The sequence below is a fragment of the Pipra filicauda genome, unplaced genomic scaffold (genome assembly GCF_003945595.2).
Source record: "Pipra filicauda isolate LSUMZ 115617 unplaced genomic scaffold, ASM394559v2 scaffold431_size579624_pilon, whole genome shotgun sequence".
In the NCBI taxonomy this organism is placed as follows: domain Eukaryota; kingdom Metazoa; phylum Chordata; class Aves; order Passeriformes; family Pipridae; genus Pipra; species Pipra filicauda.
In genome coordinates this window covers 420,037-443,642 of record NW_024104567.1, presented here as the reverse complement: position 1 = coordinate 443,642, position 23,606 = coordinate 420,037, and the positions used below count along the sequence as shown (strand labels likewise).

The following is a 23,606-nucleotide window of genomic DNA, read 5'->3' as shown; positions in this document are numbered from 1 at the left end:
GTGGAAGATTCCCTGCCCATGGCAGGGGGTGGAACTGGATAATCTTTAAGGTCCCTTCCAACCCAAATTATTCTGTGATTTTATAATTCTTCTGCAGAGCGAGGCCTGACGATCCCCAGGGATCCATCTGCTCCCCATGGGACATCACTGGGAAATCTGCCATGGGTCATGTTGTGCAGAACCATTCCTGATCCTTGGCAGCTAAAGCAGGGGCTATAAAACACGATAATTCATTCTGTTGGTGAGAATATGGGAAGGAGGGTCACACTGGAAGGAGGGGAGTATTTCCAGTATTGTTTTCTTCATGGTATGAATGTGAAAAGTAAATTAAGGATAAATGTTACACTGGGCCATTCACTGTCACAATAATGCAAGCTGAGCAAGTACCATGACACAGCACATGGCCTTCTTGTCAGTGAAAGACATGCTAAACCCCACTTAGTGCTAATTTTAAGAATTATTCCCCCTTTCTTGGCACTCATCAGACCACATCTGGAGATGCCATTCAGTTCGTGGCCTCAAGCACAAGAAATATGTTGATAAAATTCAGTGGGTCTGGCAAAAAGACACCAAAGCAGCCAGGGAGATGGAGCATGTGCCCTGTGAGGGGCAGTTCAGCAGAGAGGCACTGTCCAGCTGGGAGAGGAGATGGCTTTGGGGACCTGGCACAGCCTGCTCATACCTGCACAGAGTTTACAGAGTAAGGCTCTTCTTGCAGGTGCACAGTTGGAGAAGGACGGAAACGGTCACAATGTGAAAGAGGGGATGCTCTGACTTGACAAAAGAAAAAAGTTCCACCACAATGACAGTCAGATGCTGGAATTGGCAAAATCTCCATCCTCGGAGGTTTTGGAGACCCAACTAGATAAAGCTGAGCAACCCAGCTCTGAATTCAGTATCAACTACTCTTTGAGCAGGAGCTGAACTAAAGTTCTCCTGAAGTCCCTGAATTATTCTATGACAATATTTCACAAGAAACAAATTAAGAATTCCTGAAATGCTTTTTAAAATTTTCAGAGACATACACAAATTTTCACAATTCATCACCAAAACATAAATGGCAAACATCCAGCCTAAAAATTAAAGTATAAATTTGTTCATATTTGCCATAAGCAACAATATTCCATTATTTGGCTATCTGGCACATTCACTCCTAAAAACTGCTGTGGAAGGTGGTGAAATTCAGCACCTGCCTTCTTAGATGTGCAACTTCCATCAGCTGGAATATTTGTAGGCTAGTTCTATAACAAGAAATTCACTTCCCAGCAGATCTACCAACCTGGGGTGTGTGTGTGATGTGCAAGAGCCACCTACTTTCAGAAGGAATTAAAACCAAATGTTTAAAAATCCAAGTATTTCCTGACATCAAGTTAAAGACCACAAACAAAGAGAAATGCAAGAGCATTCCCAGTAAAGCATGCAAGAACACAACATTTAGTCTCCTCTCCCCTTCCCACTTGCTCTTCACCCTGTTCAGCCCAGCAGCATGGCACCAACGAGCCAGCCTGGTGCACACACGGGTAGGAGACAAACACAAACCCAAACACACACAGGCACAAAGAGAGAAGAGGCAAAGCATGAAGAAGCATGCACAAACCAAGGACAAGCGTGCAAGCCTCTCTAGTTTGCTATCTGGACTCAGTTAGGTGGAGAGAGATGCAGATAAAAACCATGCCAAGTTACCTTCAATGGAATAAGAATAATGTGCTGGGCTGGGCTGGCTTGTGGTTAACCCTGTAGTGCAGGTAAGAACACTGTGCTGACTTGTAGATGGAGTCTGAATTAAACCACTTTCAGGTTTCATACCTGGCCACAGTGCACCTGAATCAGATAAATTGGACCAGTTAAAAATACGCTGGGACCAAAAAGCATGCTGCTACCTCAGAGTAGCTCATCACAAAGCAAGTAACAAATGACAGACGGAGAATGTTTAATTTCGGCAATAGTAAGCACTGGCTGTGAGGCTGTGCACAGATTAGAGCTGCTGACAAAACTGGCTGAAAAAGAGAAAATTAAAAGCACCAATAAGACCAATTTGTAAAGCTTTCAACTAAAAATCTGTTTGTCTCACTAAGATTCACTGCCCTGTGGGAATGAAGGACCTGCCAATCCCTCTGCAGAGGCTGAGCTGCACAGCACTGCAAGTGCCATCAGCTGTTACACAGCCAGGCTGAAGTTGGGACCTATGAAGGTCGAGGTCAGCACTTCCACTAATTCACTGGGCTTTGGGTGGAGTACTTTAAAACAAGCCACAAGTCAGTAATTTTCAAAGACTGACAAAAACAAATATAGAGCTCAAAAGAAAAAAAAAGGCTAAAAAAACCTCCTAAATGTTTCTTCTAGTTTTCCAGTTGCTCTGAAAAGCTTGTGTAACAACCCTTGGCACAGCACAGAGAGAGCCAAGTGACTGTAGTTCTGTGTACAGGGCACACACAGCAGTGTGGTTCAGCTCAGATGCCACATTAGGGTCAAGGCCACTGCACTGACAGGTACCAACAGTGTCTGACTGAGGCAGCTCAACTCAGGCCTTGCTTTTCAAGGCTCTTCAGGCTTTCCTTTGAGTGTTTCCAGATCTACAGCCAAAGACAGTTCTCCCTTGTCCTAGTCAGAAAGCAGAAATAGGTTGAGAGGTTCTGCTTAAAAACAAGCAGGAGTGTGCAAAGCAGAGGGACAAAGGATATTTGGAGCTAGACACAGAGTTCAGGGCCATCAGGAAGACCAGCCTCCCTTTTAAACCCCCCAAAACCAGTACCAGGGCAGCAGAAGCTACCTGCAGCCCTCCACCCGCTCTAGCAGGACAAGCCATGGACTATGAGCTCTAGGTCTGCTCTACCGAGCTGGACAAGAGCAGCAGCTCCAAGAGGTTGCTGCCACTTCGTCATAAATAAATTCTGCAATGGCCCTTTGATTTATTTACATACCTGATCTCAACACACACCTATGTCACTCCCCTCTCTACAGCCAGTCCTGCGGTTTGACACTTAAGTTGCATCTTTGTTACCATTTCAAACCTCCAAAACCACAGTAATTAGCAAACAAAAGGGAAAGGCTGATTTAAGAAAGATTGTAGATACATTGCAGAAACTCCAGGACAAAACATATGGGAAACAGATCCTCTAAGGAGAGTGGGAATAGCTGTGTTTGTTTAGTCTGGAAAGGGAGTGCCACCATCTCCAAGTGGGTGAGCAGTTTTTATAGGGGACAGTAACCAGCAGCTCCTTCCAGCACAAGAAAGAGGGACAAGGAGCAGACAGCAACACGATGTGATGGTCACAGGACACACAGAAGTGCCAAATAACCTGACGGTGAAACACAAACCCACTGGGAATGCTGGAGGATAATGCTCACACAAGGATGCTGCTGGCTGGATGCCAGTGCAGGAGCTGACCCGGCTCACATGTTACAGAATCTTTCAGCCCCTGCATTCCGTGACTGTCTCTCTGCCACAGACATGTCCTACTTTCCATACAGCAAGGCACACTCCTGGCCTGGGGGCACATGTCCTTCCCCTCTCATTCTGCAGGACAGCACTGGTAAGCCAGCACTGCCTCAAGGATGACAGAGAAGAAGCCGGGAGAGGGGAACAAGACTCCTCCATGTCCAACGGCAGCACCACACGTCACAGATATCACAGGACACGCCTACACACGTGGGAAGGCCCCACACAGCACACCCCATCACCTGTAGGTTTTTTTTGAGTTAATGTAAACCATCACATCCGTGATGTTTCTAAGACCAACTTACAGATACATTTATGCAGCCTGGATGTCACTACCCTTATTTTAATACTTCTTTAATAAAATCTCTCCAGGCCACAAGTGCACCCCATGCAGAACAATGCACTAAAGCTTCAAGAGAGGTGACAAACTGGCAAGAGCACTGAATGCAGCGTCCTGACTTGGAGGGATTTCAAGACTATGTTTGTGTTTGTCAGCTTGCTTGAATTTCACACTGTTTTGTTCCAGTCAGATAATCCACTGCGCGCCTTCTTTTTGGCACAGAAACAAACACACAGTACACACCAACCTCTAAAAAAGGTCTTCTGGTGCTGCTAAAACATCTGACCAAGTTGTTGGCTCACCTGCTCACTGGAGATATTGTGAGCAGAAACAATTTGCAGAATTCCCTCTGCAGCATGCACGGTCAGTCCTCTGCCCTCCACCTCTCTGACACACCATGCAAGGTCCATCTTCTCAGGATGACTCAGCATGTACCACTCCAGTATGATTTCCATTACTGGAAATAATGACTTTTAATATCTTCCTAACACTTAACTTCACACTAAAAATTCAGGTGTTTAACAACAGGCCTTAAAATCCACACCAAGACATTTCAGTAACTGATCACATTTCAGATGTTTTACAGATGAAAGTTCCTTTGAAGTCAACAGAAAACGCAAATCTCTTGCCAGGTCTTCAGAAGAATTTCTAGTGTTACAGAGTATAACACTGAAGCAGATGAGTATCCCTGTATTCCAGAACCTTTGAATTTAAGAAAACAGTCTTCCCAAATATAGCCGCCACTACTGCCACCAACAAACATCACACACACAACACACAAAAAACCCCCTTACACCCTCACTCCCTCTCTCCAATTTTAGAAGTCTAAAACACCTTTTTTGAACAACTTCACTGGAACACTCCACATATTTACAAATATTTGCCTTTAAAAAACTCAACACTTGACACAGTAAAGCACACGAGAACACAACAAACAGCTTCAGTGCACCATCCACAACAAACTATCAAGAAACACCAAATAAATGAAGTAAAGGAAACCACCAGCCATTGTTCAGATACAGCAAAAAACAGCACAACAAGGTACTGAAACCAAAGTGCAGGCACCCAGGGAAGAGGAGTATGTTCCAGCAACCATCACTAATTACAGTATTAGTAATTTATCTTATGTTTAACAAAACTGAGTCTGGATTTATTATCTTTTCTACAACATCTTTCAAAGATATCATGACAAATCAATTGTTTTGTAATCTATAGAAAAGCTGTCAGCAGCTAATAAAAGCCAGAAATGTAGCTGGTATTATTCAAAGACATCTAATTCTTCAACTAAAGAAAAATTCATCAAAATACATCAAGATACTAAGATTTTAGCACTACAGATAAATCTGCAAGAGGCTCAGTTCATTTGGTTGTGTAGCATGACCACAAGCCCCTGAGACAGACACTTAGAATCACAGAACTGTTAAAGTTGGAAAAGACCTTTAAGATCATGAAGTCCAGCCATTAACCCAACACCACCACCATGTTCACCACTAAACCACATCCTCGAGTGTCATATCCACACATTTTTTGAACACTTCCAGGAGTGGTGACTCCACCACTTCCATGGGCAGCCAGAGTGCTCCCCCAGTTCCCTCCACAGGAAGCTCTCATCAGAGCTGGGTGCTGAGGGACAAAACAGCCTTTACTACCTTCCATTTTTTGAGAGCTGGCAACATTATATAATATTTACATAAGAAACCAAGCAGGGCAACACTGCAAATAAAAAGAGAAGTTAAAATGTTCATTTTTAATAATCAGTTATAAAATTTGATACGTGGGAGGGAATTGTCATGTGGATTTTTTTCCCCAGTGCCCGACACTTTAATACTCTGGCTGTTCATACAGACTAGGGAATGAGAAGCTGGACAGCAGCCTGAGGAAAGGGACCTGGGAGTCCTGGTCGATGACAAATCAGCCCTGAGTCAGCAGTGCCCTGGCAGCCAGGAGGGCCAACCCTGTCCTGGGGGCATCAGGGAGGGGATTGTCCCGCTCTGCTCTGCCCTGGGGCGGCTTCACCTCAACACTGGGGCAGCTTTGGGCACCTTAGTATAAGAAGGAACTAAAGCTATTGGAGAGTGTCCAAAGGAGAGTCATGAGGATGGGGTAGGGTCTGGAAGGGAAGCCTTAGGAGCAGAGCAGGCTGAGGGCAGAGCTCAGCGGGGGCTGCAGCTCCTCTCGAGGGGCAGCTCCAATCTCTGCTCTGGGGGAGCAGGGACAGCATCCAGGGAACGGTTGGAGCTGTGTCAGGGCAGGCTCAGGTTGGATCTCAGGCAAAGGTTCTTCCCCACAGGGTGGTTGGCACTGCCCAGGCTCCCCAGGGCAGTGGGCACAGCCCCAAGGCTGCCAGAGCTCCAAAAGGGTTTGGACAACGCTCTGAGGGACAGGGTGGGATTGTTGGGATGTCTGTGCAGGGCCAGGGGTTGGACTGGATGATCCTTGTGGGTCCCTTCCAGCTCAGGATATTCTGTGATTCAAATGTACAGAGTATAAGGAAAGGCCAGGCAGCTCCTTTCACCAGCTAACCCACCCAGAAGTTACATATTTTTCTGTCTGTGCTACTCATCCTCAGCTCCCTTTATACACCACCGAGAAAGTCAGACATCATTTTCTAGAATAATTCAACACTCCAGAGGTGTGTTTCCCCCTCTATGCACAGGGTGGATGGTTCAAACCCCATCTTGGAGCTTTAGTGACAACAGAACTCTGACCCTTCAAGCATTTGCAAAGACTGGAATGGCTATCAGAGGGCTCACTTATTAGAACAACTTAAGTAAATTATTTGCCTAGTAAACTTGGAGACATTTTAGCATGAAATCTCATTTGGTGAAAGGTGAAATAACAAAAATACCTTAATCTTAGCCAGCAAAAAAAGGAAAGGAAAAACACCTTCAGTAGAAATGCTATAGTATGGGGTGCGATGTCATTTCAGTGACAAGGAAACTGCACAAACACGGCTATACCACAGCTGGAGAAAATTATGATCCCAAACTAAGAACCATCTGGCAAACTTCATGGGGAGACATCCAAATTAACAACCAGGAAAACAATTTTGTAAGATCATATTTTATAAGATGAAGTCCTCTCAAGAGATCAGTGCCCACCCACAATTTAAGTTACATTTGTGCTCTCCTACAAACTCTTCTCTCCAACACCCTTGGTTAAGCCTAACATTGGCTCTTTAATGAGACATTACACAGTAATTGCAGGCACCAAGAAGGCTTTAAAGTCACTTCTTACCAAAAGGAGGTAGTCCATAGGTCTGCGTGGTCTGGGGGTAGATAGTGTAGGGCTGGGACTGCTGTAGTGCTTGGTACTGAGGCTGACCAGGGTAAGGGCTCATTGTCTCCGATACTGGTACAGAAAGGATATGTGCATATGGCCTTAGTGAAAAGAGAGAACAAAGGTCAGAAAGAACTATTTACCTCATGCATCTTTCAGCCTCCAAACCAGAAGATACATTAAAAAATGGCTTCAGAAAGAAGAAACCAGTCAGACTGACATGTGCTCTGTACCATAAGCTCCTTGTGCTTCCCAAGGCAGGCTCTTGAGTTAACAGATGCTGCCAGCTTCCTGCAGTGACACCAGAGAAACTCCCTCCTCTGGGATGCTCATTCCAGGACTGGGAGGGCAGAGTGAGTCGGGAAGGACAAACTCCCCATTCCAACAGGCATAAGCAGTTAGTCCCACTTACCATGTCTTACCTAGAGCTTCTGCAATATAGTAGTATGTGTAAGAACTAGTGGGACACACACAGAGACTACACAAAAGCAAGCAGGGGGGGTTAAGGCCTATCCTGCTCCAATGGGACGAACTAAGAAAATCCCTAAACATGGTGAATGATGAGAAAATCTTATATTTCCCTTACATTTATTTATGTTCAATTTGTTTATTTGTCAAATATTATGGGCATTAATCACCAAGACTATTGTGAAGGAGCTCATTTATCCTTGTGATCATAAAACAACAGTCACTAAAGCCAAATAGTGACTTCTGCCAGCTTCAGTGTCCACAGCAATTAGTATCTGCTGCCAGCAGAATGAAAGTGGGATTTACAGCATTAGAGAAATGCATAAAGATTACTTCAGAAAGAAGTAAGAGTTACAGAATTCAGTAACAATTGCTTGACTTACTTTGCAGAATATATTTGTGAGGTATAATCATTTGATGACCTTGGGATATAATCAGTGCATGTCATAACTGAAAAAAAAATAGTTTGTATAATTACAGAGGTGCTTTCAAAACTCAACAAATAAAGACAAATGTCAGTACTCACGGTACATTTTAACCAAGACACAGGATTTACAAAGGGTTTAGTGCTCTGAATATCTGTTTCAAAGCAAATTCTCCAAACACACTGTTAAACCGGAACAAAAAATGTACTTCTTGCCAGCTCACAGCAGGTAGATCAGTCATTCACACTATTCCTCCCTGTGTAACAGTGCTCTTTCTCTTTATCAGTTGGGACCATCAAGTTTTGCCGTTGTCATGATAAAACTCTGATTTCAGTCCTGCCCAAAACCCTGCATATTTGCCAAAGGGGTTTCATCTGCACCAAGCATAACATTTCTGTGTCCCAGAGCAGAGATCAAATGCTTGTTTTGCCAAGGTCTCTTCTTCCCCTACATACTCTACCCCAGCATGGTTCCAGCAATCTGTCTTTCCTGTAAAAAGGAGTGGCTCAAGCTCCACAACCTTAGTCCCATACATCCAGTGAAGCACAGCTGCGGTGCACAAGGCCCAGAGATTCCTCTAAAGAAATCTGGCAGTTCCACTTAACCAAATGTTTCCATTTTTCTGCTTGAATAAATCCAGTGAAACTGGAAAGACAGAGTGGCTCAGTCTGCAAATCCAAGGAGGAAATGTTTCAAATGTTCTCACTCAGCACAGCCTGTGGCTCTGGTACACCCTGTGTGGGACAGCTCTCAGTTACACATTTCCAGGTCGGGGCGGAGAAAGAGGCTTGAGCTGCTATGGTTTAGCCCAAGAGCCATTAAAAACCCCCTGGATTCACATGAACTGACCCAATTAAATACTCAGCTATCCATCAGACTAGGAAAGCAAGGATGGGCAGGACCCCAGCACAGAATTTGGCTCCATGCAGCCCCTCTGGCACACGCCACCATCGTAGTGCATGATGCTGCTGTGAGCTCCAACTTTTTTTGACTATGTATCTGCATAGTACATGGGTTTATAATTTTTGATCTACAAGCACCATACCCAAACCCTTAGTAAACACAGCTGCACTGCTGTGGAACCAGCTGATTCCTCTCTGGAAGCAGACAAAGCACCCAGGGCTCCAGTCCTGCCCAGGAGGGGATCCAGGCTACAAGAGACCACACCTTCCCTCTTCCTCTGGAGTGACTTGATTAACAGCCTTCAAAAAGGCATATGGTCATGGATAACAGCATACTCTGCCTTGGGACTTGATCCAGATGCCAATGATGTGCTACAACAAGTCAGGCTTTCCATATCTGAACAGTCCTACGTTACTGTTTTTGTAGCACCACGTAGTTTAAAATGTCATCAGTTACACCCACTGAGCAAGACAGTCAGCACAGGCAACCCTAACTTTAACCCCAACCTTAATGTGCTTTCTGCCACCTCAACAACCCTCTCTCGGTGTAATCTGATGACCAGCATCTGAGAAGTACAAACCATCACTCACACGCTCTGAACCTTCTGAATGGTCCATGAATCACCTTCCTCTGCTCCTCAGTGTTTGCCTTTACTCATGGTGCGAAACCCACACAGTACAAGGATAGAACAGGAAACACAAACTGGGAACTTTCAGACCTAAAGGCTTTCATTTAACACTTGTCAGATGTTCCCACATCTCTCCTGCAAAAATGTCTAACTTTATGGGGCTTTTTTACAGAATGTCAATCTGCATCTGAATAGTAATGTAGTAATGATATTTCTAGAATTATTATTTTTAAAAGAGCATATAAAGAACTAAGTAATGGTGTAAAAAAGTAAAAATTATATTGCATGCAATTTCTGGGATTTGTAAATGGCTTATCCAGTTAGGTAACGTATTTTGTAGGCTAAAACTTCTGGTAACTCCTGCAACATGGCAGCACACGGATTAAAATAGCAGAGATGAAATCAATTACAGTGGAAAGTTATACATTCCGTACTTCCAGTCAGGATGAGCTGATTTACATTTAGAAATAAGTATCTGTAGTCAAAGGCCTTCCACACAGGAATCTGACTTTCCTAATAACCTCCAGCCCTCTTTTTCCAGAAGAAAGGATACATTCCACTTCTCACTTACTATACAGTCTTTGTATTTCCTGCCCGTTTCCTCACTGTTTATTTCCTAACGGCTTTCTGCAGACATTCAATACAGTTCATAGTCTATTGCTACAAAAGACCCAAGCAGCTGTGTAGAGATAATGATTTATAAAACATCTTTTACAATAGGCATTATAATTGATCAACTCAACCCTCAAGAAAAATCATGCCTAAGGCAGATAAGACACAGCAGTACCCAGCAGCAAGCTGGGGGACAGTGACACAAAAATATCTGTTAGAAACAGCTATTTGCTTACCATCAGGCATTAACACTTTGTAAACACTACAGAAAACATTCACTTTACAACTGATAGCGAGGGCAGGCTAAGGATTACAAGGAGAACACAAAGCTTGTGCTTGATGAAGCAAGGGACCAGTGGAAGAAAAGAGGAAAACCAGTGGGAGCAGAACTCCGGAGATACTCACTCTCACTGGACATGGGAAGGTTTGAACCAAGGCTTGAAGATTCAGGTTTCTGATCGCTGACCTCTGTGTTGCTCACATGACTGCCAGGACAAACAAAGGCTCAGCATTAGCATTATGAACTGTTAAACTAACATCCTTGGGCATCTCAACCCCCAGATTCATAACACCCTTTTGGACCACGCCAAACTGACTCTTCACGGAATCTAGCCCTGTGCTCTTTGACATTTCACTCGGAGATCCCAAGAGAGAGATCTGCAGCTGGAATTAGACATTAAACTATACAGGGTTTGCATGGCCAGGTTTTGGTAGTGGGGGGAACCGCAGGGGTGGTTTCTGTGAGAAACTGCCAGAAGCTTCCCTAGTGTCCGACGGAGACAAAGCCAGCTGGCTCCAGGACACACCCGCTGCAGAGGGAGCCCACCAGCGACAGTGGGAGCAGCTGTGGGATAAGGTGTGTATTCCAGAAGGGGAAAAAACCTGCCAACTGCAGCTGAAGAGGGGTGTGAGGATATATGAGAGAAATAGCCCTGCAGAGCCTAAGATCCATGGGAAAGGAGGGGAAGAGGTGCTCCAGCTGCCAGAGCAGAGCTCCACCTGCAGCGCACGGGGAAGGAGCAGCCCAGGGGAGGATGGAGCTCCCAGAGCGCTGCTGGCTGGTATCATACACCCCTCGGCTTCTCCAGCCCCCCAGCTGGCAGCAGCCAAGGAACTGCTGCCATGAGTGGTATGTGTGGCCCTGCTGTCACAGGCTCCTGTGCCCACGGGCATTGCCTCTCTGTGTTTGTCCCTGAAGACCAGTGTTGAAGCATCCTTGAACTGGGGGTCACTTCTGTACTTACATATTCGCAGGTTACCGGATTATTTTGGATTTGTCCTGCAATGTTTCAGTTCCATGTCAATGTTGCTTTGTTCATGTATAAAGGAGGAAGTACAGGTAATTTCTGAATGAAACTGCTTTTTCCTTGATGATTGACTTCCTGGCTTTAGTTTTATTATTGGTAGTTCTGCAACACAGCTTTTCATGAGGTTTTGAGGTATCTGTGTGTTGTTCTGACATTCTCAGACCGCAGTTCTCAAGATTAAGGAGACAAGGTAACTGCTTATTGCTGCTAAGAGGGAACTTTGCTTATAGCTCAGGTGTGCATCAAGTACAGTGCTTTCTGCCTCCCTCCATGACCTGAGTCTACTCAACAAAAATAACTGCACAGGTTTTGTGTTGGATGAGCAAATTAAACTCTCAGGGAGAGCCTAAGGGTGTCCGAGATGACCTGCACAGGGAACACAGGGCCATATGAGAAATGAACCCAAATCTTAAAACACCTTCCTTCCTCCCACCACTCCCTGCTTCCTGGGCTCACTGAACTCCTGATTTTCTCTCCCTCCTCCACCCCTACCAGCGCAGGGGCATGGGAGAAACAGGTCCAATAAATTCTTTTAAACTAATCCGTTGGTCAAACTTACAATAATGTATAGTTTTATCAAAATAGAGCCAGAATATTTAAACAGAATATTTAATCAAGTTAGAAATGCAATTTTATCCTTCCCCCCTCTTCTATTTTTAAATACTATACAAGGATGTTTACACTCAAATCTTGAGTTCCTGGCACCTACAGGGAAGCCATGATTGCAGTGACACACGGAAGAAGGGACAGCATCCACCCCAGTGTGTTCAGACCTGCCCTTGGGCCCTTTGTAGTCAACACAGGGGAAAAAACCCTTGTAGGATGTGATTCCTCCAACCTCAGATTGGTCAGAAAGGAAGCTTGTATGAGAAGCTCAAATTTCTAACTTTTGGAATATACCACGTCCACTCCTGCGGAAATGGTGGTGTTTCTTCCTCACTCCTATTGGGATGGCAGAGACTCCAAAAAGAAATCTTTCTTCACTGTATTTACTGTACTCAGAGGAACAGAATAAATCCTAATATAGCTATTCTCATTATAAGTAATAATAATAATGCATTCCTAAATACAATAACCTGCAAAAAGCATCTACTGAGGCTAAAAGAACACAACAGCTTTAAACAGGAGAGGCTACCAATTCGAGAGGGTTTCATTTCTCAAAGCAGTTATGCACATAGTTTTATTGGGAATCATAGCAAAGATATTACTAAAATACAAGTGAGTCTCACCAAAATAAATGCATGCTATGTGCAGTACATGTCAGTCTCATCACATTCTGTGAAAATCATCAGTCTTGATGATGCCATTAAGACTCTTTATAGCCACTATTATAAAAGCTTAATATCAAAGGGACAGTTAATTACTGTTTTACTTGGAACTTAATCTCAAAATTATGTGAAACACAAAAGTGACTATATTTGCCCAAGCTCTGTGAAAAATAAAACAACAGGCAAGCTTCTAAAATGGAAGCTTTATAATGATAAAAGAACATTAAGAACTCTTCCACACTAAAATCAAATTCAAAATCCCATACCTCAGGCTCTGTTCTCTGGATTCCTGCATCTTGGCTTTTTTCACCTGCAAAGAATAAAAACGTTTAGAGCCACGACCACCGGGAGCTGCCCTTGAGGGAAGCTGCACACCCAGCCCTCCATCAGCACACCCTGGGCTGAAGCTGCACACCCAGCCCTCCATCAGCACACCCTGGGCTGAAGCTGCACACCCAGCCCTCCATCAGCACACCCTGGGCTGAAGCTGCACACACAGCCCTCCATCAGCACACCCTGGACTGGAACTTCTCGGGATGAGAGGCCATTGTGCCTTGTTCCCCCATGATGGGAGACCTTCCCCCTCTGTCAAACCATGCCCTTGGTGTTATACAGAGAGTAGTATTTTAAATTGTTCTATGGCAGGAGATCAGAACTAGATGATGTTTAAGGTCCCTTTCAACCCAAACCACTCTATGATTCTATGATATGAGTTTTCCTTTAAGTCAATTGTTAAAGCCGTTTAAAAAATCAATAAATATCTGGACAAGTTTTCATCCTCTCTTCAGATGGTCTTGGTACAAGTGGTAGTCAGTGTGAGTGTGCAAACAGCAATTTTGGATTTCAGTTTATCATGTCCCTGCCTCAGCTGGTCAGCCTTGGCTTGTCCCCATTTCAGCAGGTTTTGAAAAGAAATTGTCCCTAATGTCTTTATGCTCTGCAATAACATTTACAAAATCTTGACCCTTCAGTGAGGTGCAAACCCAATGCCTACCAATCACCAATCAATACAACTTATGCTACAAAGTGAAGTGAGAGGGAACAGTTTTAAACAGTCTTTCAAGGCCTTGGAAAGCACGTTCTCTGTTTTGTGCCACATCTTTTAACACATATTTAATGCAGGAACAGCGTGATTTAGTAACCAGAACGTAAGGTTGATGTCTGGGGCCCAAGGAGGGAGTGCTGTCATGGTGTGCTTCACTGCCAGCTGGGCCCTGCAAGATCCCATTCCAACTCCAATCCCCACCTATCCATCCTTCTCCTGCATGAGCCTTAAAAAAGGCTGTGGAAACCTCTTCAAATGCCTTCTTTCAACACACACTCCCCTCTGAAAACCTTTGGGAAAATGCTGAAGGTTTTTTGTTCCCTTTCCAGAGACAAGATCACAGTTTGAAGACTCTTCATAGAATCACAGGATCGTTTGGGTTGGAAGGGACCTTCAAGACCATCCAGCCATGGGCAGGGACACCTTCCACTGTCCCAGTTTGCTCCAAGCCCCGTCCAACCTGGCCTTGGACACTTCCAGGGATGGGGCAGCCACAGCTTCCCTGGGCAACCTGTGCCAGGGCCTCATCACTCTCTGAGTAAAGAATTTCTTCTTAATATCTAATCTAAGCCAAACTTTCAGTTTGAAGCCATTCCCCCTGACCCTGTTCCTACATGCCCTTGCAAACAATTCCTTACCAGATATCTTGTAGGCCCCCTTCAAGTCCTGAAAGGATGTAAAAGTGAATTCACTCTTTTTAAAAATAAGGGAGAAAAGAAAGATAAAAACAAAAACAAAAAAAAAAGGAAATTAAACCAAGAAAATTATGGGGTCTACCTCAGGGATTCCTGTTTCAGTTTTAGCAACCGCAGATATTCTCTCTAAGCTGTTCTGCTGCACTACAACAAGCGACATGTCTCCTAAGGTACATCTTTGCTCCTACATCCATCTTTCTATTTTCCACCAGTTTGCAGCTTACATTGATTTTTATTAAAAAAAAAAAAAAGAAGAAAAGAAAAAAAAGAAACGAAAAAAAGTGCCAAGTGACATATTCTAGCTGATCCCAGCTCCCAAAACACAAATTTCTATCACTGAAAATCCAAATAATTCTTTGTGCTGGCAAGCTCTGTTCCTGCCTCAGCTCTCCCAGCGCTGGAGTTCAGCTGTACTTACTGAGCCATAATCAAAGTTTTCCTCCTGTTGTCAAGAGAACAGGTGCTCTACAGCTGACTCCAGCTCCGACTGACATCACAAATAATGACCAGGCCCAAGCAGAGCTGGGGACACTCCTCACTCCCAGCTCACCCCCTCCTCACTCCCACTCCTCACTCTGTTTTCTAGCCTTGTGGCATGCACAGAAACTGTTTCCATTCTAATTCTGACTTGAAGAGGAAAGAAACACTCAAAAACCAGGGACCAAACACAAGCCTGTGCAACATGCCAGGCAGTAGTACAGGGCTAAATGATCAAACACTGAGTTAGAAAAAACACATTTTGGGACCAATTATTACCATCAGTCCCCACCAACACAAGCAAAGGACCCGATTTGTTTAATTAATTTTTTTTAAAGTAAAATACATTAAACTCGAAGTCTGATGACTTCTCTACAGGCTCCTTTATGGCTTCAGTTATGAACAGTTTAACATAAACATTATTTTCTGAAGTAACTTACTGATCTTATTCTTGCAATTAAGAAAAACAAAATCATTTGTGAAAGAAAACAAGTGTGCACAATATCAGCGCTGAGCTACTCAGCTGACAGGATTTTGCAAACCTGACTTCAGTTTCCTTTTTTTTTTTTTTTACATCAGAAAAATTCACTTGTTTCAGGAATGGCCTCATTATTAAAAAAAAACCAAAACAAAACAACAAAAAACATCTTCATTTCCTCCTGCGAGAACGTGCCACTATACCCAAAATACTACCTCACTTACTCTCTGTGATCAATCTAGTCTGATATTCTGTTGCAGAATGATTGACTGGCATCGGGTACTTAAAAGAAATTCCTGAGAAAATATTCTGTGCTGAAAATCACAGCACAATCTGCCTAGAGGATGCTTCCAAGTATTGAAAATTAGCTGTACCCTATGTCTCATGCCCTGAAGAATAAAGACAGCTTTCATCACATGAGGATGTAATTAAAGGTATTTCCTTTTTTTAATACCGACAATTCAGTCTTAAATCTTACCAATAGCTGGAGTTCAAACTATATGATTTTGCTGCTCGTTACACATTTTGTGCATATTACTCAGGCCCATCATCTGCAGGTTGTGGCGGGCAAGTTCTGAACAATTGTAAATTTACATTTCCACTTGACTTTCCTAAGCTCCTAAGTCACAAAATTGTACAAATGACATTATAATGTATTTTTTAACTAATTTAACTGAACAACATAAAATTCTCACATTAAAAAAGCATCAAAATCTTTCCAATGAGAACACCCCCAAAGTGCCCTCAGTACATTATTCTGGTTTTGTGTGCAGTTGACAAGGTCTGCAAAATTTCAATAAGCTTCACTCTCAAAGTTAACTTGGCAATTTCTCACTGAGTTTCCATCAGGTTTAACTGGGAAACAGAGCATTAATACAAACATTTCTACTTAATTCCTATGCTATTATATTTTAGATATACTAATTTAATTCATCTCATGCTGTATTGATAATTATTCTACCCAACACTTCTGTGCTGTGATAATACCAGTTATTGATAATGCAAACAGTACTGCAAATACTTCACAAATGTGTAGCAATTTTAACCTTCCAACATGCTTCCCTACTCCAACACACTGTTAAATTAAGCTTTAAAAAAATGCTTTCTACCGGTGGAAACAACAGACCACAGGATCTTTTCAAGATCTCAGGCACAACAAGAATTAAAAACTATATACCCTGTAATAACCAGCATGCTGATTCTGTCCCCAAAATAGCAAATTTTATTTTCTCTATAACAGGTTTGAAATAGTCTGGTTTTCTAAGCATAACAAGTAATTATTTTGCATAGAAACATTATAGAGTTCAATCATACATAACTATTGCTTTATTACTATTGCCTGTGCAGTTATATTAAATAAATGTACAGCACATTTTACTAACAGCAAAATGCTCTTTCTCCTCTGGATAAATATACTAAGAATAAGCCTTCTTTTCCAATATTGATTAAAATAACTGTATACTGAATTTGTGAGATCACCAATTTGTCTTATATTTTCATTTTCAGCCTTTTTTAAATGTACTTACTGGTTGTTCAGGTAAGTCTTGTGGCTCTTCCATGGGTATTACTATTTTAATGCTTAAATGATTCAAATCGTGTGTTCCTCAGCAGTCTTCAAGGCCTGTCAAGAAAAGGTGTTCATAGCTTTATGTACTTTTGGGGGGCTTATCATGTAGGCTATCAGAATATTAATTGTTATATACTCCTCCCACAAAACTCATGTTGCCATCTCCCAAACAAAAGACAAAATTCATATATGGAAAGATTTCATAAACAAGGGATTTAGCTTTAAGCTTCGAAGATACAGATTTTTCATGCACATGGCACATTTCTACATCATTTACTTGGGCCACACTGACTGCAGAAGCTAACATACCAATCAGACACGTGCACCATGATTTTACAGACACTGTAAATGATCGAGTCTGCTCTACTAGGTCAGTAAACAGCATGATTCAATCTAACCTGTTTTAATTTAGAACATTTATATAACAATCAAAAAAAAAATCAGGACAAGACTGTACACCTAAATGCATTTACATATGGTGCTGTTCCTTGCCAAATTCACAAAGCCAGTTCATTTTTTCAATTGCACCTTTCAAAAAGAGAAGTTTGATGACATTTTATAAAATAATTTTTATTTTGGAAACATTTAGCAGAGAGATCTTACACACTACACCAAAGAGCTGCTACTGCTCAGGAGTTTAAAATCATGAAAAGGAAATTTCGCAGATTATTTTCACAACCTGATTAAACCTGATTAATTTCTGCAATTTGTTGGGCAAAAGATAAAGGCCCATGTCCTCCTGGTTTCCCCCTCTGCCCACCTAATGTGCATGAGCCGTGTGGCACGTGTGTCTGTTTTTTCCCCTTCTCATTTTGACACCACTTTATTAAAACCAACCCCAACCTCTTCAGAGCAGCCTCCCCTGAGCTGCACCAACAGCAAGAGGTGTCTCCTGTGCCACCCCAGCAGTGCCTGCTCTGCCACACACGTGGCACGTTCCTGTACACACAGCACATCCTCAGGGGAGAACAGAAATCAGAAGAAATGCTGCAAAACACGAGGTGGGTTGGAAGAAATGAAATCCAGTGCCTTTCGGTCATAGGTACCTATTCCTGCCTCCACAGCCCCAAAACTCCGACTGTAAATCTCAGGGGAAATGTGAAAGGCCCGTTTACTCGCCGCTCCCTCCACTAGGACTTTCTGTTTTCCCGTCCTGTCAGGAGCATCCAGGCACCTTCAAATCATGGAATTGTTCCCACATAAAGTGACTGAACTAGTTTACAGAAACAACTTTCCAGCGTCCTGAAAACCACAGCTCTGTTCCCCCCCGGCCCCTGCCAGACCTACTTAACCTGGCGGCACGTGCAGCCCGCCCGCGGCACAGTCCCACGTGCCAGCCACAGGGATGCTCTGCAGCCCGGAATAATTTCAGATTAACCACGAAAACACAAAGGGTTTCTCCCTTATTTGAGGACAGGTCTTAAGTGGCAGGGTGTATCATATATGCCAGGGTAAAATTTCATCGAGGGTTTGAGGATTTTGTAAGGCTGCCGCCCCTAATCAAAGCTACTTACTCTTATTGCCTGAACTGTAAGGCAACCAAATTCAAAATTAGTCTGTTCCGTAACTTAGGTTCTTTGGAAATGACCCTATTCACGACACACAAGAAAGTCCACAATACAAAGGACTACTGCTACCTTTACCGTTTTTTCTTCATCTGTTTCAATCAGCCTTATTTTAAATCTAAATCTTATTTCCTTTTTACTGTTTTGGTAGGAATAAAAGAGAATAAGAGGAAAGTCAGGACTGAAGAGAAATTGCAGCACTCACAGATTATAAATAGGAGCACAGAATACAATGGCCAAGAGCAAGAAGAGTTGAAATTGAAACCAAGAGGTCCTGACCTGTCCCTCACTTTCATTATTTGATGCTGTTTTGTTGTGTAATTTCTTAGAAAAATCCCAGATGAAACTCTTCAGTATGGAAAAGTATTTCACATCCCACTGATCCATACAGCAGCAACTTCCCATTCCATGCTTTGCTTAAAAGCTGCGAGTAGTTCTTTAATTTTGACTTTGAGAAGGATTTAAATAATTACAAGACAAAAAGATTCCCGGAGTCCCACTGGAATATGTTACACTTGTGAACAAAACTCCCTTCTCAAACAAGTGGGAAGCACCTGGAAGCAGATGACTGAACCAAAGCAGATGAACAGCAAGTGCCTGCCTCAATGGCAAGTGAGAACTTGGCCTCTAGTGGCTTCACACCATCTCCCAGGGACACTTAGTACTCCAGGTGTGCCCGAGGCTGTCCTGATCCAGAGCGAGCAGCAGCGTGTGTGTCTCAGGGACAGGGAGGCACTGAGCCCCACACCTGAGAGTGAGGGGTGAGGGCAGCCCCCTCTCACACCACAGCACAAACTGCTGCTGAAGGGAGAGCTCCTGCCCCTCCCCACCTCCAGCAGCCCACTCCTGCCTGCCTCACACTCCCTCCTTCGTGGCCACCAAAGGCTTGTGTGGCTCAACAGCAGCCTGGATCTGGAATCTAACCCTCTGCTAAGGGAAAAGAAAGAAAAAGGAAAGAAAAAAAAACCAGAGGGACCCAAGCACAACCTTTTTATGAAGCTGGTTTCAGAGCAATCGGCTCTGGCCTTGCACAGTCCTGTGCCGGGGGAGCCAGCAGGATGGGCTCAGGCAGAGCACGAAAGCAGAGCAGCAGGACGTCCCTTTTCAGCTACAGCCATAGGAACTGAAACCCTAATTTTACCATCTACTTGATGTTTCACTTTGATGAAGCAGAGACATCAGTCACGGTGACACATGTACGGCAACGCAGCCTTTTCATCTGCATCACCCACCCAGTCATGAGGTTCTCCTGCAGAACAGCCACAGGGCTTCCTGTGGCCAGGCACAAGCATGGAAAGTCCTTGGACCATGGGCACAGGCAGAACCTCTCCCTGACATCATCTCTGTGCACGGAGCCCCTCTGCATGCCCCTGTCCTCCCGCACAGAGGCTGAGTGAAGCTGCTGACAGCTCCAGCGCCGAGGCCACGGGGACGAGGATCCGGGGAGCAGCTGCTCCTGCCTCACTCATGTCCCCAACAGCCCCCTCCAACACAGCTAATCCCCCACTGCCCATCAGCCAGCCCCAGCCCTTGGGCAGGCATGTGCCCCAGGGCCCCCAAGCCCCTCCGGGTGCCTCCTCATCCAGCAGCAGAGGGTCTGCATTGCCCAGGGCTTGCGTTTCCCAGAAAACAAACCCAGCACCTTGCACCTGCTCAGCCTGAGTTGCCACAGAGGAACAGACTGAGACAGCAGCTCACCAGCAACAAAGATGATTTTTAAAAACTGAAAATAAACAACTCTGGTTTTTTGGGGGGTAGCATGTCAAATCTTGAAATTAGATTTTTAACTTGCATAAAACTCAAAGTAACTGCACTTCAGGTAAGCTTATCACACAGTTTATCACAGAACATTTTTAAACCCTAAGTGACCAAAACAGCAGAGGTATCAAAGCAGATCTTTGATAAGTTCAGTTCTGCAGAGTCCAAACTGCTGCAGTCACACCCATGGGGGTGCCAGTGGCGGCCGCGGGTGCTGCTCCCCGAGGGGACTGTGCCTGCTCAGCTCCACGGAGAAGGAAGCAGTGATGGACAGCTCTGGGGGCAGCTGGGGTTTGGTCATGTTTCCCATCTACATATCTATTCTTATTTCTGTGTGAAGAAGGTCTCAAAAGCAGACTCAGATGGTGAGAATGCTTCTGCGGGCCACTGGACTTGTGAATGAGAAAATGAGTACAAAATGGAACCAAGTGTGCAAGAAGCCATCAAATGAGCTGCAGCAATGAAAGAAACATTCAGAAAAATGAGTCCAGTGTTCTGCTTCTGGAAACCAGCAAAGTACCACACTTTTTCCCCTTATAGTCTGATTTTTGTTAATTACCTGAAGAAAACTATTCTGTAATATGTGAATTAAACACTACTTTTTATTTCATCTAGAATTGTTTTGAATAACCATCCTGTTTAATTCCAACTTGCATAGAACACCAACAATGCAAAACATCAAGGATCGGTGTTTTGTGTGACATTACATTTTGCTTGACCAATTTATGGAGCCACACCATCTAAACTTCAAACCAGAAGGCATCAGAGCAGAGGAATGGGCTGCAGAACTGCTCCCCGCAGCTGCCTGCCTTCTGCTATGCACATCTCGATGCTTAATTTACCTGGCAGGTGATGTACAGTTTCTTGCACTAAATCCTGTCTTAAAAATCCTAAAATACAAAGTCCAGCTTGGTCAGGCTCTCTTAAGTTAGATACTCTGGATAGAATTTCTGAAAGCTGCCCACTATGAGCACCAGGCTAGACTGTTATTTACTTTCATTTTGTGCTTTTCAAGCCATCTGCCTTGGTTTCGAATATAAAATTTCTGCCGAGAAACAGTTCTCCCACACTGCAAATAATTAAAGTTGGGATACTGTGATAAAACCAACAAGCAGTAATTATACTGATTAGAAAAAAAGCTGATTGACTATGGTCTTATATTACTTTAAAACAGTCACTATTTCCCTACAAACAAAGCTTTGGTTGGGGTAATGAAATCATATCTATTAAACAGAAAGTTGAAATAAAACCATAGAATCATAGAACCATTTATGTTGGAAAAGACCTCCAAGATCATTGGGTTCAACCACCACCCAGCAATGCCAAGGCCACCACTAACCCATGTCCCCAAGTGCCACACCCACCTGTCTTTTAAATCCCTCTAGGAATGGGAACTCTGCCCTGAGTAGCCTGTGCCAGGGCTTGACAACCCTTTCAGGGAAGAAATTTTCCTAATATCCAGTCTAAACCTTCCCTAGCACAGCTTGAGGCCATTTCCTCTTGTCCCGTCCCTTGTTCCCTGGGAGCAGAACCTGATCCCCCCCCCCCAACTCCCCCCTCCTGTCAGGGAGTTGCAGAGCCAGAAGGTCCCCCCCGAGCCTCCTTTTCTCCAGGCTGAGCCCCCCCAGCTCCCTCAGCTTCTAGGTGTCATCTGCCAACCTGCTTAGAGTGCACTCGATCCCCTTGACCAGATGATCAATAAAGATATTAAGCAGGACTGGCCCCAACATCGAGCCCTGGGGAACTCAGTACCGTGGAGATACATGGATGTATCTCCATTCCCCACCACGCTCTGGGCCCAGCTGTCCAGCCAGTTTTAAACCCAGCAAAGAGTGCACCTGTCCATCCCCTGAGCAGCCAGTTTCTCCAGGAGAATGCTGTGGGAAATGGTGTCAAAGACTTTACTAAGGTAGACAATCCACAGCCTTTCCCTATGCGAGTCACCTTGTGGAAGGAGATCAGGTTGGTCAGGCACAACCTGCTTTTCCAAAACCTGTCCTGGCTGGGCCTGATCCCCTGGTTGTCCTGGTGCCATGTGATGGCACTTCAGGTGATCTGTTCTACAACCTTCCACAGCACTGAGGTCAGGTCGTAGTTCCCCAGATCCTTCTTCTGACCCTTCTTGTAGATGGGCATCATATTTGCAAGCATCCAGTCAAGTGGGACCTTCCTGGTTAGCCAGGGAGGCTGGGAAATTATGGAAGTGAATACCTTCTGCCAGCTCCATCAGTGCCCTTGGCTGGATCCCATCCGGCCCCAGAGACTTGTCTAAGTGGTGTAGCATAGAAACATTCTTATTATCTTTTACAGCACTAGTAAAGTAAAACTACCATAATGTTTTGCAGTTATTTCAACTCCTTAGTTATTCAAGGGGCAGCACCTCACAATGAATAGCAATTAATATATATATATTAGGCAGCAGAACAGTCTAGGCTTCCCATATTTTCCAGTGGAGCATTTCATTAATGTCCCATGCATTATACACACACAGGATCGGAGCATGGAGCCAAAGCAATCCAAGACATATCCCAACTGGAGCAGGGCTTTTCCTTGCAATATGTTTTCACTCTGTGCCACTCACCACGTGACAAACAGCATCTGTCAGAGAAGAGCAGAACTTGGCACATTACCATGCACTGCAGAGCTTCCAAGTGCTTTTCATTCTGAAGGCTCATGATTTAAGTTTTAATCTTCAGGCAAAATTCACTCAGTCATCTCCTCTGTTGGCAGTGGCTGTGCCCCTCCACATCAGGGTGTGAGCAGGCACATGGTTGTATTTTATCCTTGCCCATATCTCAGCATTCCTCTATCCAACTGTGATAGTATTTCACCTGCCAAGCTGCTGAAATATTTCCAGCTTGTTATTCACAAGCAGACTAGTTTTCTGACTATACCAAGGCAGCATACTCAGCCTGGTGCCTGCTCCCACAGGATCTCTCCTGAGGATTTGGCAAAAACAGTCATTCTCTAAAGTTTTGAAGAATCTCTCATTTTGCTTTGAAACAGGCAAAACAAAGATCATGGAAATTCTTCATGAGTTGTAACATCGCACTGATGCAAAGGAAATGAACAAGTATATCAGTGTGTAAAATGTTCAATCTGGTCAGTCTGACTAGAAAATCAAAAACCACTAAAGGTACTTTAAGGAAAAGGGACTCAGCAGACCGTGATAACGCAAGCCTGGTGATGTGCAGAGAGGCAGGAGCGAGCAGGAGGGGCCCAGGGAACTTTCCTCCCACCATGGAAGGAAATACCTCCACCAAGTCACTTCTCTCACAAGCAGAGCTGGCAGTAGCAGGACACACCCCCTCCTTCCCATTGTGCACAGGAGTTAATTTATAACTGTGACACA

General features: G+C 44.0%; 1 protein-coding gene across 2 annotated transcripts in view; it reads right to left on the bottom strand.

The window, feature by feature from the left end:
- EYA3 (EYA transcriptional coactivator and phosphatase 3) overlaps positions 1-23,606 on the bottom strand; it is a 55,881-nt gene that overhangs the window by 18,912 nt on the left and 13,363 nt on the right. Inside the window, exons 2-7 of one of the 2 annotated variants that reach the window (XM_027713603.2) lie at positions 16,891-16,985; positions 12,936-12,979; positions 10,500-10,579; positions 7,910-7,976; positions 7,017-7,159; positions 1,684-1,821 (exon numbers count right to left, since the gene is read on the bottom strand). In XM_027713603.2, the coding sequence (XP_027569404.1) occupies positions 1,684-1,821; positions 7,017-7,159; positions 7,910-7,976; positions 10,500-10,579; positions 12,936-12,979; positions 16,891-16,923 (505 nt within the window). In that variant the 5' untranslated portion in view covers positions 16,924-16,985. The remainder of the gene's footprint in view (positions 1-1,683; positions 1,822-7,016; positions 7,160-7,909; positions 7,977-10,499; positions 10,580-12,935; positions 12,980-16,890; positions 16,986-23,606) is intronic. The other variant, XM_027713605.2, reaches the window with a different exon arrangement.